This window comes from Leucoraja erinacea, chromosome 32, assembly GCF_028641065.1.
Source record: "Leucoraja erinacea ecotype New England chromosome 32, Leri_hhj_1, whole genome shotgun sequence".
NCBI lineage: Eukaryota > Metazoa > Chordata > Chondrichthyes > Rajiformes > Rajidae > Leucoraja > Leucoraja erinaceus.
Genome location: NC_073408.1, coordinates 24,810,698 through 24,827,161, shown reverse-complemented (window position 1 = coordinate 24,827,161; position 16,464 = coordinate 24,810,698). Strand labels below are relative to the sequence as shown.

The following is a 16,464-nucleotide window of genomic DNA, read 5'->3' as shown; positions in this document are numbered from 1 at the left end:
TGGTAAAAACCTGGATGGAGTGGATGTGGAGAGGATGTTTCCAATAGTGGGAGAGTCTAGGACCAGTGGCCACAGCCTTGGAATTAAAAGACATTCCTTTAGGAAGGAGATGAGCTGGAATTTCTTAAGTCAGAGGGTGGTGAACTGTGGAATTCGTTGCCATAGACAGCTGTGGAGGTTGTCAATGGACATTTTTCTGGAGGGGATTGATAGATTCTTGGTTGATACGGGTGTCAGAGGTAATGGGGAGAAGGCAGGAGAATGTGTTTGAGAGGGAAAGATAGAGCCATAGAGTGATACAGTGTGGAAACAGGCCCTTCAGCCCAGCAAGTCCCATCTGCACCAGTCCCACCTAGTATGATCCATATCCCTCCGAACCTGTCCTATCCATGTACCTGTCTCACTGTTTCTTAAATGTTGCGATAGTTCCCGCCTCAACTACCTCCTCTGGCAGCTTGTTCCATACACCTACCACCCTTTGTGTGAAAAACATACCCCTCAGATTCCTATCTTTTGCCATTCACCTTAAACATATGTCCTCTGCTCCTCGATTCACTTACTCTGGGCAAAAGACTCAACCATATCTATTCAAATCATGATTTTATACACCTCTATTAGACTCTCCCGTGCTCCATGAAATAGAGTCCCAGCCTACTCAACCTTTCGGTATAGCTCTGGCCCTTTAGTGTTGGCAACATCCTCGTAAATCTTCACTGTACCCTTTCTGGTTTGATGACATCTTTCCTATAACATGATGCCCAGAACTGAATACAATATTCTGAATGCGACCTCACCACCTTCTTGTGCTACGGCAACATGACCTCCCAACCCCTATACTCAGCCTGGCCCGCTGAGTTACACCAGCACTCTGTGAAACGTCACAGAACAGGGCAAGATTAGCAAGTTTGCTGATGATACAGATGTGAGTGGTTTTGCATATAGTGAAGATGGTTGTGAAAGATTGCAGCAGGATCTGGATCAATTAGCCAAGTGGGCAGAGGAATGATTGATGATTGCATGGTTCCTTGAAGGTCGTGTCGCAGGTATATCAGGTGGTCAAAACGTATTTTGGCAATTTGGCCTTCATCAGTCAAAGTATTGAGTATAGAAGTTGTGAGGTCATGTTGCAGTTGTGTAAGATGTTGGTGAGACCGCATTTAGAATAATGTGTTCAGTTCTGGGCACCATGTTATAGGAAAGATGTCAAATTGAAAAGAGTAGAGAGATCCCCATCCTGAATCAGTCCAATCAGGGTGTGTTGTCCACAAACTTGAGAAGCTTGACAGAGGTGTCTGTGGAGGTGCAGTCATTGGTGTGGCGAGAGTAGAGGAGAGGGGAGAGTACGCATCTTGCGGCACTCCTACGCTGAGAGATATGCTTTCCCATCTCACATGCTGCTTCCTGTCAGTCAGAAAGCTGGTGATCCACTGACAGAGGGGTTCAGGCACTGTCAACTCAGAACGTTTGGACCGTAGTAGCTCTGGCACAATGGTGTTGAATGCAGAGTTAAAATCAACAAACAAAATCCTTGCATAGGTCCCCTTGCGGTCTAGGTGCTGGAGGATGAAGTGTAGGCCCAGATTGACTGCATCATCCACAGATCTATTGGCCCAATATGCAAAATGCAGAGGGTCCAGCAGAGGGCTTGTGATATTTTTCAGCTTTTTCAGCTTGTGTTATTTTTCAGCTTCAGCCATCCGGGAGGCGCTATAGGTCTCTCCGTTGCCGAACCAGCAGGTCGAGGAACAGCTTCTTTCCGGCGGCTGTCACTCTTCTCAACAACGTACCTCGAGAACTGCCAATCACCACCCCCCCCCCCGGACACTTATTATTATTTATTCAAATCGTTTGCTATGTCGCTCTTCCAGGGAGATGCTAAATGCATTTCGTTGTCTCTGTACTGTACACTGACAATGACAATTAAAATTGAATCTGAATCTGAATCTGAGCTTGGCCAGCACAAGCCTTTCAACGGTCTCCATGACTACAGAGGTCAGTGCAACAAGCCTGTAGTGATTAAGACCAGTAATCCTTACCTTTTTGGGTACAGGGACAATAGTGGAGACTTGAAGCAGGTAGCGACAGTGCATCTTTGCAGGTACTGGTTAAAAATTAGTAATTGGGTGTGAAGTGGGGGTGGGAAAGGGTCCACTCTTTTCATTACTGGAGTCTTGCCTTAAGTAGGTGTGAGGTGGTGAATGGGAAGGAGAGGGTGCAGGGTCCATTCTTTGTTGGGGAGGGGGTACCAGGGTTACGTTTCTGATTTTCAAACCTACAGTAAAACTCATTCAGGTAGTTCGTCAGCTGACGATTGTCCAAAGAGCGGGGGGCTTTCCTCTTATAGCTGGTGATTTCTTGCATGCCCTTCCAAACTGAAGAAGAGGCACTAGCGGAGAAGTTACTCCTCAACTTCTCAGAGTACATTTCCTTGGCAGCTCCTATTCCTCTTCTCAGCTCTTTATCGATTAGGCTATCGTTTAACTCTTTAACGATTAGGCTATCGGCTTGACGCATATTTGCCCGCCCCCCACCCCCCGATCTCGAGATGGAAATGTTACATCTGTATATAATGATCCCATTAAAATGTATATTTATGTCATAAACTATGGAATTCATATTTTTCAGTATTATTATCAAGGACAAGTATTATTTTTTTCAGTATTATCAGTTCCAATTGTTTGATATTAATTGATATTGTTTAAAATTATTCATATGTAGGAGAAAATATAATAGCTCTAAAACCTACCTTAATTTTGCAATCTCACTAAAGATAATCCCCATTTCCCTCTTTCTCATCTCACTCTCCCCTCCCCCCCTCCCCCTCTCCCTCTCCCCCTCCCACATCCCCCCCTTCTTTCTGGCAGGCGGGACGAAGATGAAGGTGGCGTGGGCCCAGTAGGGGCAGCGTGGGCCCAATGGGAGTGGTGTGGCCCAGTGGGAGTGGTGTGGCCCAGTGGGAGTCAGCTGGGGTGGTGTGGGCTCAGCGGGGGGTGCCTTGGGCCCGGCGGGGGTGGCTTGGGCTCGGCGGGGGCGTCTCGGGCTCAGCGGGGGCGGCTCGGGCCCAGCGGGGGAGGTGTGGGCCCAGCGGGGGTGGTGTGGGCCCAGCAGGGGTGGTGTGGGGGGAAGACGGCTTGGGCCCCGGCAGCAGAGGGAGGCGAGGGGAGCGGGCCCCGCCGCAGCGGCGTCTGGTGATGGGGTTACAGCCGCTGGGTTCAGATCTAGCTACTCCCGCCCGGCGACGGGAGGACGATCCCCTGGTCGCCAGGCAAGCCGTTGGTGAGGCTCCGACGCCACGGATGGAGACACTGGATCGGGCGGGCAGACACTGCAGAAATGGGTACTCCCTTATCCCGCGGGCCAGATTTTTTTTCCGATTGTTTTTCTCTTTCTTTTTTTGTTTTTTTTTTCCCCTCTGGATTTTGTCTTACTCTGGAGGGAAAAAGGGGGGTGCGGTCGCACCCAATGCACCCTCCCCCGCCCTTCGGACGGCCATGCATGGGTCCTTTGTGTCTTTAACAGGGCAGTTTTAACATTGCTGGGAGAGTAGTGGGTGGGTGGAGAAAACTGACTGAAGGCACAGAACACATCTTAAGAAGGCAACAGTGATTATATTTCCCAATCAGACATTTATGAAGCTTCCTGAGGATGTGAACAGTGTGATTGTAATCAAAGTTTTCATCTCTTCTTGATTAATTGTTCCAATCTTCTGAGTTGGTACAGTAAAGCCAGCAAGGTTTTGTTAGTGGCAAATTGTGTTTGACTTGCTTGATTGAATTCTTGATAAGGTAGCACAGAAGGTTAATGAAGGGAATGCTGTGATTATAGTGTATATGGATTTTCAGAATACATCTGACAAATCCCAAACAAAATACTGGGTAAAGATAAAAGGGGGTTGTGATTAGAAATACTCTTTCTGCTCAGTAGTTCAGATCTGCATCTCGCTGCCTGTCACAAAAAATGTGTGTGGGAGTGGAGGGAGGCAGTGAGGAGGGGAGGTGATGGGAACTGAATCAATCCCTGGTTTGTACGCAACAAAAGCTTTTCACTGTACCTCAGTGTACGTGACATAGAAACTAAACTCAACTAAACTATGGGGCTGGGTAGGTACTTCCAAGGGCATAATTAGCAGGATTGTGGGGAAAGAGCTGGGGTGGAACAGACATGATCATGCAGGGAGCTGAAATGAACTTGATGACTGGAACAAATTTCTGATTCAAATTGTATTACAGGTACATGATTTTGCCTGTCCGTACTCTGGGTAATTAGATTGTGACTTTATTGATCATTTTTAATATTATTAGAAAAGCCACCGTGTAGTTTGTTTCTCGTTTAGTAGGGCTTTGGCTCTTTACCACCCCCACCAGTCGTTGTCGTCACACCTTCAAGGTGATTCATTACTAACCACTCTTGGTCAGAGAAATACTGCGATATATTGGCTGCTGGTTTAATTGCCAACACAATGGAAACCTAAATGTTATCTGCAGTGATTTATTTCAGCTATAAAATGCATCTCCTGCATTCTAGGATGATAAAGGAGAAAAATAGATGGGTACGAAGGCTAGGCTTTAATTAAACTCTTTTGGTCTGAATTTATACCACTTGTCTGTTAAATGATTCTCTGCAATCTGAATAGGTTGCAAAAGTATAAACATCAGCACTGAATGATTTCTAGCTTACCTTATAAATAATAGAAACGTTGTTTGTATCATGCTGCCGAGTTTGCCCTTTCCTATGGTGTTTTAGCTGGGCATTCAATGTGCTGATATGCACTGGCACTCCTGCAGCAGTTTGCTTTGCTTCAATTAAATTATATCCGCTTGCGGGTGAGTCCTGAGCATGGAGGCATAAACACAAAAAGCTACTCACCTGCCAAAGCCAGTAGCAGATTTACATAACAATTACTTGCACATGATGAGAATGTAGACCTGGCAGCCACTGAAGCTGAGAGATTTGCTCCATTTAGAGAATAGACGGTATTTATAAATGAGAGAAAGGGAAATTAATGTAAAATATTCAACCTTTGCGTAGTATTACCGGATTAAAATGATCACAGCAGGAGGTATTCGGACTGGTGATCTGAAGCTTGGATTTAAAGTGCACCGTAGAAGTTATTGAAGAGTGGATGGGGGCTTAGAGAGGCAGCAGATTCACTGGAGCTCAGTGCCCAGACAGTGCCCAGACAGTGAGCGCTATAGTTGCCACCCATAGAGTGAAGGATTGGGCCAGTTAGATAACCTAAGGTTCCCCGTCTCCTGAGGAGCACCCTTTATTTCTGATAAGTAAAGTGAAAGTAATTATCACCAAATGTAGTTTTCTGGTTGTTTCCTGTTAGTACATTTGATAATTCCAATAACATAGTAACCTATCTTTGTGACTGCAGTTGTCCCTGATTAAAGCTGTTTCAGAATAGAATATTTGTGTTGGTTTATTACTGCCATGTGTACCGAGATACAGGAAAAGGTTTTGTTTGTGTGCAATCCAGTCAAATCAAGTCATACTGTTATTACATAAGTAAAATCAAGCCATGCACATGTACAAAATTCAAAGAAAACTACCAGTAACAGTATTAAAGTGTTACAGTGGCAGAGAAAAAGTCCAAGGTCTGCAATGAGGTGGATTGAAAGATCAGGACTACACCCCAGCTTATAGGAATATGGTTCTGTAGTCTGATAACAGCAGAGAAGGAACTGAATCTGATGGCGTGTCAAGCTTTTGTATCTTGGGCCCAACAGGAGTGGAGAGAAGAAATAATGACTGAGCTGATACAGGTCCGTGGTTATGTTGGCTGCTTCCCCGAGGCAGTATGAAGTGTAGATGGAGTTGATAGTGGGAGGTCTGGTCCGTGTGATAGATTGGGCTACATCTACAACTCTGCAATTTCTTGCGGTCTTGGACAGAGCTGTTGCCAAGCCAAGTTGTGATACATCCCGATAGGATGCTCTCTATAGTGCATTTGTAGATTATGTGAGAGGCGATGGAGACATGAGGAAGTAGAGGTGTTGGTGTGCTTCCATGTAAATGCTGATTCAATGCAGTTGGTCAAAGGCAATGTTGTTCGTGATTTTTCTGCCTATGAACTTTAACCCCTTTTCAACACCATTGCTGCTACTTGGGGCATATACTTCACCTTGCTTCCTGAAGTCAAGATCTAACTCCTCCCCTTTGCTGAATATGACTGCAGGTGCTGGAATCCTAAGCTCCAACCTGAAACATCCTCTGTCCATTTCCGTCCACAGATGCTGCCTGATTTGCTCCAGCAATTTGTTTTTTGCTTGGAATAAAGTGTGCTTGCTACCCTGATTCATCTCATAAAATGAAAGTAATTTCCAATTAATCTGATGATGAGTGTAGCTATGGTTCAGAGTGAAATCTGCACTGGATTAGCTCGTCATTTCTTACATGCTGTGCACTGGAGTGACGACACTTACAATGGTGTTGCTGCAAAAACAAAATCAGTCCTTGAAAAATAACTGCATGTTTCAGTGAGAAGTATCTCGAGCCTCAGACTGCATGTGATCTCTGCCTGTGCTGTTTAAATTCTAACGCACCTGTGCCCTTTGCTCATATTCTCCTTTTTTCGAATGAATTAACCGTTTCCATGTTTTCCTTATCATTGCAGAGAGGGCAGAGTCCAGTAGTGGCCTCTGTGATTGGCAGTGTCTGTAGAGGTCATCCGATTATCATTCAAGAAGTCCAGAGTTTTCATTAGAACAAGGTTATTCGGCTCATAAACCCGAATATCTTTAACTGATTCATTCCACCATCCCACCTCAACCTGTGTATTCCCTGCAGAGGTATGAGCTGTGGTCACTCGCTCACCTTTGTCCTGCAATAGAGGAAACATGTAGGGAGAGAGAGATAGATAGCAGTGGAGGTGGGGTGGAGGAACTTTACACAGGGGCTGGTAGGACAGAGATCTCTGATTCTTCCTCTTGGATGCCATGTGGACTCGAGGATTGGTATAAGGCTGATCTATACATTGCCTTTTGTTAATATTTGTTCTGTGATTGCCTTACTAAGTGTGAGATGAAGGAATAATGATTGCGGTGTGTACAAAATGATGGTTTGTTTCTGATGGAGCCTGGCCGGGAAATTCAAGTACATATTAAATGCGAAACATTGACGTTGCTGAAAATGTAAATCAGGTTGCTGTATAATCGGAATCTAGCAGAGAATACGCAACTTGGTTGTTCAGGTGTGGATAGTCCACGAGAGAATAAGTAAAAGGGGAAGGAAGTCAGGGAGGTGGAACTAATGTACCAGTTCAGTCATGGTCTCCTGCAGTGTGCTTGATGTAGAGGATGGCTGATGGACAAATATTGCCACAGCCAAACTCAGCTGCTGAATACGGAGTGAATGGATGGTCAGCATTAGGATCACAGACATCGTTACAGCCCAGTATCTGTTGCCTTTTTGGGGCGCTCTCGTTCCTGGTGGAATAAATTAATTAGAAACTGAACAGCCACCAGGAAGTATCATAGATTGTTGGTAAAATCCCAGGTACTGCCGAGAAAGGTTTGGAAATTTCCGCAGAGCAAAAAAAGAAGGCGGTTGCTTCCACATTCAGTTTCCTCTGACGTTTGCCAATAATCTATATTTTTTCTTAACTGTAATTACATGTTGCCCGATGCAGTGATTCAAAAAGGCTCTGTTCCACAATCAGCAGGAGTATTTCATCCATAGCGTGGGGAAAGAAACACACATGACACAGTACGTGAGCATTCTGGTCCTGAGCAGCTCACTTGATTGGCACCACCTAAAATATTCATTGTCTCCACCACCTGTGGAATGGCCTCAGAATGCAGAGCCGTTACCTGCCCAGGGCCTTCCACCTGCACCTACCAACCTTGTGATTCTACTGCAAACAAGGATCATGTATGTTCGCCTTCACGTCATGCATCATCCTGACTTGCAAATACACTGTTGTTCCTTTACTGTTGCTGGGTGGACACTCCACCATTCAAAACAGTCTCCCAAGCTGCAGACTCTCACACCACGGGGTCTGACTGGGTGTTCCACTGGGTCTTCCCCTTCCCCCTAGCACCATGTGATCGCAGCCCTTCCCCATCCCCATATAGTCCTCATACCCCCCTCCTCCCTGATCACCCACCACCCCCTTACCAGACATCATCTCGGCCTCTGTCCATACACCTGCCTTGCTCCGGCCCCAACCCCCATCTTTGCTGTGTGTTCATCATCCCCCTGACCTCTTCCTCTCTGATACCGGTAGGTCTGTTCTCAGCAGAGGCCTCACCTTTGTACCCCTCCATCCCCACCTCAATGCGTTCCGCATCCCCCACGATGTGGAGCTCTTCTTCCGTTGCCTCCGCATCCAAGCGTTTTTTTCATGGGAAGGAGTTCTCACCCCCCATTGATGACCCCCCCCCCCCCCCCCCCCCCCCCCCCCCATGGCCCCCCCCCCCCCCCATGGCCATCTACCTGCTTTAGACCTTTTTACTTTAAACTGTCGGCGGGACATCAACTGCCTCAATGTTTCCACTCCCTTTTCTCACTCTAACCTCTCCCCCACCCTGAACGTACAGCCCTCCACTCACTCTGCAACAACCCACACTGGGTGATCAAACCTGCCGACAAGGGAGGTGCCGTGGTAGTCTGGCGCCCTGAACTCTACCGGTCTGAGGCCAGGTGCCAACTCTCAGACACCTCCTCCTACTTATCCTTGGACCATGACCCCACAGACGAGCATCAGGCCACTATCTCTAGCACCATCACTGGCTTCATCACTTCCAGCTCCCTGCCCTCCCAAGCCTCCAACCTCATCGTTCCCCAGCCCCACATGGCCCGATTTTACTTTCTCCCCAAAATCCACAAACGTGACTGTCCTGGCAGACCCATTGTTTCTACTTGTTCTTGCAGGTAACAAGCTACTAACCGACATCTACTACAAACCCACTGACTCCCATGGCTATCTGGACTACACTTCTTCTCACCCTTCTTCATGTAAGGATTCTTCCCTCCCCCCCCGCCCCCCCACCCCTACCCCCAATTCTTCCGTCTACGCCGTACCAGCACCCAGGATGAGGTGTTCCAAACCAGGGCATCGGAGATGTCCTCATTCTTTAGGGAACGTGGGTTCCCCGCCTTCAACTATAGATGATGCTCTCACCAGGGTCTCCTATATATACCGTAGCTCTGCTCTCACTCCCCATCCCCCCACTCGTAACAAGGAACCATGCAGCGTGGAATCAGCCTCTTCTGTCCAACCTGCCCAGACCAACGAACATGCCTCATCTACAGTAGTTGCACCTGTCTGCGTTTGGCCCATATCTCTCCAAACCTATCCTATCCACCTACCTATCTAAATGTTCATAAACTTCCTCAACTGCCTCCTCTGGCAGTTTATTCCATATACCTACCACCCTTTGTGTAAAAAAAAGTTGCTCCTCAGGTTCATATTAAATCTTTTCCTCTCCTTAAACCTACGTCCTCTGGTTCTTGATTCCCCTACTCTAGATAAAAGACTATTCATTTACCCAATCTATTCCTCTCATGATCGTATACCTCAATAAGATCGCCCCTCATCCTCCTGTGCTCTAGCTTGCTCAACCTCTCCCTATAGCTCAGACCCTCGAGTCCTGGCAACATCCTCGTAAATCTTCATTGCACCCTTGCCAGATCAACATTTTTCTTATAACAAGGTGACCAAAACCGAACACAATTTAGGAATGGGTTCTAGCAGCGGTATCTGATTGTATTGTTCTTCTGTTTGGCTGGGAAAAGGGTTCAAATGCAGTGCTGGGCAAGTTAGTGGTTCAAGATTCCAACACTTTTACACCATTGATGTTGAATATTGACACTTTATATATCTAAAAAGTGAAATATATAAAATGTTGCTTTATATATCTTTACTGTAAATACAGTTGTTCAGCACAGAAGCAGGCCCCCATATCCATTCTGATCTTTTTGCCCACCTGCACTATTCCCATTTGCCAGCATTATATCGGTATTCTTCTGCGTCTTGTCAATTTGAATGTCTGTCTTAATGTCTCTTAAACATAGTGTTTGTATCTGATTCCACCACCATCTCTGGCAGCTGAGTTCAAAATATCAATCACATTCTGTGTAAAAAAAACACCCCCAGATCCCCTTTAAAATTCCTTCCTCACACTTTATATCCCATGCTTTCTTATTTTTTGATTCCCTTACCTTGGGAAAAGATTCTGACTATCCATAGCTAAAGTTATGCAATTTGGCGAATCCCCTCTAGACTCCCCATCACACCCTTCATATACATGACAACCAGTCTCCATAATGCTCCAAGAACACTTTAATCTGTGTTTTGTAAAGTTGTCACTGAACATCCCAAATCTTATAACCTGACCTATGAAGCCAGATAGGCCATATTGCTCTTGCACCATATAACCACATAACAATTACAGCATGGAAACAGGCCATCTCGGCCCTTCTAGTCCATGCCAAACACTTACTCTCACCTAGTCCCATCTACCATTGTCACTCTCAGGGAACTTTGGACTTGAACCTCAAGGTTTCTCTGTGCATCAACACTCCATACTCTCTTACCATTGATGTATGTCTCTATTTGACGTCTCCAAATCCAACACCTTGCACTGAGTGAATCTGAGAGAGAGAAGGAGAGGGTTCTCTCAGTGTCAGCATATTTTCCTCTCTGAACGTAGTCAGATCTAATTCACTGGTCATTTATTTCAGTGCTGCACAATCACAGTATGAAACATCTGCAGTTTACAAAGAAATAACCTTTACAATAAGTTCAGTGTTTGTGTAGTGCTTCAATTTGTTCCTGAGAGAAGTTGGGTGAAATAAAATCAGCCCAACGTGAATTCTTATGTTGAGAAATAGCTTCCACAAAGGTTGTGCTGGACTGGTTACTACAGTAGCCTACTTGCGACTAAGACATTGGTTACATCCAACACTGCACATTTTTGTCCTTAAATGTTTTGCCTGGCTGGTATTGGGAGGTCAGCATGGGTGCGAAAGAGCCAGCAACTCAGGTGAGGGGCAGGTCATGGAGTTCACCTTAGTGGCATTCATTGGTGACAACGCATATGGAATGGGTACAGAACTCAGATGTACAAGCTTGCTCCGCCAGCTGATCTGATCTTGGCTTCAGTTGCACATCTATGCATCTTCCCCATTACTCTTGACATCCGTACAGTACAAAAATCGGCCTTGTCTCAGCTTTGAATGTGTTTAATGACGCGGGCTCCACGAAACAATTATTCCTTGTTCCAACTTAAACCGGTCACTGCTTATTCTGAAGCTGTGCTGCTTAGATCTTGGTCCCTGCCATCAGTGGGGGAGCAACCCTACAGCAGCTATCAGATCAAGCCCCTGAATTTCCATTCATCTCATCTCTAATGGAAGGTACATCCAGTTCAACACTTAATTCCAGGATCTGCTGCAAGCAACCACTTCAATCAATGCTTAATTAGAATAATGAGACGAGAGATGTGTTAAACATTTCTCTACAGCTTTATAGAATTGTTCATTTATAGTGAAATTGAGTGGGATGCACAGTATTTGTGCCAAACATTTACAGACAAATACAAATAATGATATTGGCCCTGATGCTTACTGGAAAATCCAGGCAGTTTACACAGTGTTTCTTCCTATGATTTGTGCGTTTTCAGTTGAATTCATCAAGAAAAATGTCTGATAGTATTTCTGTAGAGGCAGGCCTGTGGACAACAGACTGCCCAGTAGTTACCAGATTAGAATACAGTTTAGTTAAGGTGATGAGATACCAAGGCACTTTGATAACTAAAAGTGACAAAAAAAAGGCCTGTCTGTAAATGCCTGGTATGTGCACCTTTCCCAAACTGGGCTTTTCCAGAAATGGTACATAAATCCAAGGCAATTGACAATTTACCTGTTGGTCATCTGATGGTAGTTAAGGATATTATTGCTTGCCTTGTACCAGTTAGTTTATTTACTGTTTACTTTTTTTGTGAGCTTGTGATGAGCTTTCCCTTCTTTTCAGTCCCCCAGGTACTTAAAAGCTGCACAGATTTTATTGAGAAATATGGAGTGGTGGATGGTATTTATCGACTTTCGGGAATTGCATCCAATATTCAGAAGCTACGGTAAGTTGCTATACCAGAAAGACAGAGTATATGGCATAACAGTTGGTTTTGTATTGCATCTTTGTCCTTTGTTGCAAGAGGCATATAGTACAGGTGCACAACCTTTTATCCGAAAGCCTTGGGACCAGACACTTGTCGGATTTCGGACATTTTCGGATTTCAGAATGGAAGATTTTTAGCGTAGATTAGGTAGGTAGCGCGGGCGGCTTGAAAAGTCTGGAGCTGCTGCCTCCTCCCCGGTGACCGGGAGAATCATTGCATAAATGTTAGTCAGTTAGTTGGGAGGGATTTTATGTGGTGGTGGTGGAGTCGGGGTGAAGGGGGAAACTTTAATTCTTAGTCCCCTACCTGGTCGGCGACTCCCAACCTCGCGGAGCTGGGGGCTCCGTCCGGCCGCGGGCGGCGCCGGTTGTAGCTCCGACCCCGGCAACTCTACCCCTGGCTGCGAGGCTCCAAATCCAGCGCGGCCCTGGGATACCAGCGGGGAGCGGGCAATGCCTTACCGGGTCGCCGTGCGGCAAGCTCCGGAACGCTGTGGCCGCCGACACACAACATCGCGGAGCGTCGCTGGATTTGGAGCCGCGGAGCTGGGGGCTCCGTCCGGCCGCGGGCGGCGCCGGTTGGAGCTCCAACCCCAGCAACTCTACCCCTAGCTGCGCGGCTCCAAATCCAGCGACGCTCCGCGATGTTGTGTGTCGGCGGCCACAGCGTTCCGGAGCTTGCCGCACGGCGACCCGGTAAGGCATTGCCCGCTTCCCGCTGGTGTCCCAGCGCTGCGCCCTGCCGACTCCCGACATTCGCGGAGCTGGGGCGTCCGGCCGCGGGCGGTGCTGGATTTGGAGCGCCTTGCAGCCAGGGGTAGAGTTGCCGGGGTCGGAGCTACAACCGGCGTCGCCCGCAGCCCCACCGGCCACAGCGCTGCGGAGCTTACTGCATGGCGACCCGGTAAGGCATTGACCGCTCCCCGCCTCTCCGACCAGGTAGGGGACTAAGAATTAAAGTTTACCCCTTCACCCCCCCTTCACATAAAAGCCCTCCAAACTAACTGACTAACATTTAAGCAATGATTTACAGATGTTTAAGCGTCTCCCGGTCTCCAGGGAGGAGACAGCCGCTACAGTAGTACAGACCTGGGTTGACCGTGGGTCGTTTCGGGTCAAGTTTGGCGCCAAACGCGAGCTTTGGTGCGCAGACGACATCTGGAAAAAATGGCCGGTTTTCGGAGCTTTTCGGTTTCTGGAACACCGGATAAAAGGTTGTGCACCTGTACAACAATATGAATATGCTGCTAAAGAAAACTGGTGAGAAATATTGGCTTCCTAATATGTTCCCTCAATGCTGTAGTTGGGGTATATAGGATCATGCATTGATGAAAGAGCAGGGATATATTTGCAGATCAGGATGGTGTGTAACTTGGAGGGATGGTGTTCCCTTGTACTCACTGCCCTTGTTCTCCTTTGAAATAGTGGCCATAAATTGATCAGTCTAGGTGAATAACTGCAGTGAATTTTGTAGGTGAAACATAGTGTGCCACTGGTTTAATGTGATGGATGAGGTGGAAATAAAAGGACAGCTTTGTCCTAGAAGATGTAACATTTACTCAGTACTGTGGGAGCTGTACTCAATCAGCTACGTGGAGAGTATTCCAAAATGTTACTGCCTCGTGTTCTGTTGATAACAAAAAGAGAACTCAGTCAAGCAGCATCCGTGGAAAGAAAAACTGTAATACTTTCAGTCAGGACCCTTCCTCAGAACTGGGGGAAGAGTGGATGATTTACAGTGGTCAAAGCAGAGCTGGGGATACGAGAGACAAAAGCCTATATGAGAGTGGTTACGACAGATCAGGTGATAAGGAGCCTGATTCATGACCATAAGATGGGGATTTAAAGATATACCTACTCGCCCTTTTTCTTTAAATGACCTTGACATTTCAAATATTGTTTATGTTGACAATTGCACAGACCTTTAACGAGTATCCTGCATTTCCTACCGTTTGCAAATTGCTCCAGTAACCCGTACGTGCTTCAGCAGTCGGCTGCAAACATATGAAACACAAGTGAAGGATGGTGTATTAGATTTATTCCACCAGACCTATACACATGGACAAACTAAGGGAGTTTGTTTTAGGCATTGAAATGAGCTGTCCTTTTGAATCAGGTCGGATCGGACTCCCCAACCTGTAATGTGCATCGTCAGTATGCTTTGATCATGTCTCTTTCCAGTCAAAGTTATCCTCATTGTAATCAATTTTGAATGCTTAAAAGTAGGGAAGATTTAATGCAACTTTACAGGGTGTTGATGAGACTGGACCTTTTGACACAGAGTATGAAGTACATGGAAATTACGCAGGAAAACCGGTGCAGTACTCCAGCTCTGGCCTCATCAATGCCTTGTAAAATTGCATTAACCCTAACAAATAAAAAACATCATGCTTTTAGTCTCTTGCGTAATTACTAGCTGGATCTGCATGTTCTGTGTTTCATGCGCCTACTTCGCTTTTCCATACCCCACTTCCCCTTTTTCCCACTTTTGAAGTCTTGCTCCATTTAAATAATAATTTCATTCCTGCTTCTAAAGTGAATAACATCACATTTTCCCACTTTATACTTCTGCCAAGTACATGTCCACTCACTAAAAACTTAGGAGGGTTTGTATATGCTCCTCTCAAATTGCCAACCTTCCTATCATTGTATCATCAGCAGATCTAGCTACAGCACAATCAGTCCTTTCATCCGTCATTTAACTAGATTGTAAATAGTTGAGGCCCCAGCACTGATCCCTGTGTTCCCTCACTAGTAACCGATTGCCAATCTGAAAATGACCCGTTTATTCCGACTATCTGTTTTCCATTAGATCGCTATTCCTTTATCCATGCCAATATATTATTCGCAGGAGGAGGGCTGGTGAGAACCAGTGAGGGGGAGGCAGAGCGAGTATAAGCTGGAAAATTGATTGATATCTTGTCTGTTTCACTTGGTGAATACCCAAAAAAGAATACTTTAAGTGTGTGTTCTTATCATTTTACTTGAGATAAAACAATACATTTACTTCACACACTAGCACTGATGGATTTTTAAGTGTTTAGTGGTTTTTGGCTGTAACTCTGAATCTCAAGAACACAATCAAATTTTTGACTTAGAAGAAAAACGAATGAAACTGCAGATGCTGGAATCTGCAACAAAAACGGAAATGCTGGAAGGACAGGAGACATGTTGGCTGGTGTGGGCAAGTTGGGCCGAAGGGCCTGTTCCCACACTGTATGTATGACTCTCTGACTCTTAGCTACGCTAAGCAGCATCTGTGGAGAGAGAGAGCATGGCTTGGGTGAGTAATCCTAACTGTTTCTGAGGAAGGGTCCCTGTCCCGAAACATCAACTAGTTTCTCTTTTTGCAGATGCTGCTTGATTGGCAGATTTCTGAAAACAATTTTGATTTTGTTTTTTGACAGTAGAGCTACTGGTGAAAAACTCTTTCAATTTAATAATGTCTGCTTATCACAAAGATTCCTTGAAGCATAATCCGTTGGCGTATAGAGGGATGCCACATAGGTGGCACGCGCAAGGGGAAGAATAACCTGCTGCAGTAGAAAATCCTACAAGGTTTTTACCCAGGCTTTGTTTGCAAAGAATGCTGTAAGTGGGAGCTCACCATATCTGCCTGTTGCAGAGCTGTTGCCACTGTAGTCAATCATGGTTTTCTGCCGTACGGTTACGGTCAGGTGTGTAGGAAAGAACTGCAGAAACTTATAGGAAGAAACTGTAGATGCTTGTTTAAACCAAACCAACGATAGACACAACATGCGGGAGTGACTCAGTGGGTCGGGCAACATCTCTGGGGGAAAAAGGAATAGGTGACAAACCCAGGTCGATACTCTTCCTCACACTGAGAGTCAGGGGAAAGGGAAACGAGAGACATAGCTGCTATTTGCTTTGGTTGCTGTTGTTAAGGCCTCATCAGGAACCCAAAAAATATATATATTGCCCTGTTTTTTATTTCCTTTTTTTAAATATTGGCTAGATTTCCATTGAAGATAAATTTAACTCTTACTTCATTTTCATTAGGTTTTGATTTTCAAAATTGTCAGCACTGCTTTTCACTGGGAGCGTACTTTAGTAAGTGCTATGTATGTTGATCAGTGATGCCTCCAAGTTCCAATTCTTGCAATAATGTTTGTAGATTCTTTCCAAAGACACATCTCACAGTGGCTTCAGCCAAACCCATGAAATCTGATCCACATACAGAAGCAAAAATCTAATTTGTTTTTCATTTAATGCAAGTAAATCATGTCTGCCTAGATGCAAATGTAGATAAAGGCCTGTCCCACCAGCATGCGATTGCAAGCGTCTAGCGCGACCAATCGTGATTGCTTGAGGCGTACAGC

The 16,464-nt window shown here is 45.7% G+C and overlaps 1 protein-coding gene across 6 annotated transcripts in view; it reads left to right on the top strand.

Annotated features, from left to right (window-relative positions):
• The window catches only part of LOC129712461 (rho GTPase-activating protein 32-like), a 570,135-nt gene that overhangs the window by 434,167 nt on the left and 119,504 nt on the right, over positions 1-16,464 (top strand). For all 6 annotated transcript variants that reach the window (XM_055660923.1, XM_055660920.1, XM_055660918.1 and 3 more), the window contains one exon: positions 11,981-12,083. In XM_055660923.1, the coding sequence (XP_055516898.1) occupies positions 11,981-12,083 (103 nt within the window). The remainder of the gene's footprint in view (positions 1-11,980; positions 12,084-16,464) is intronic.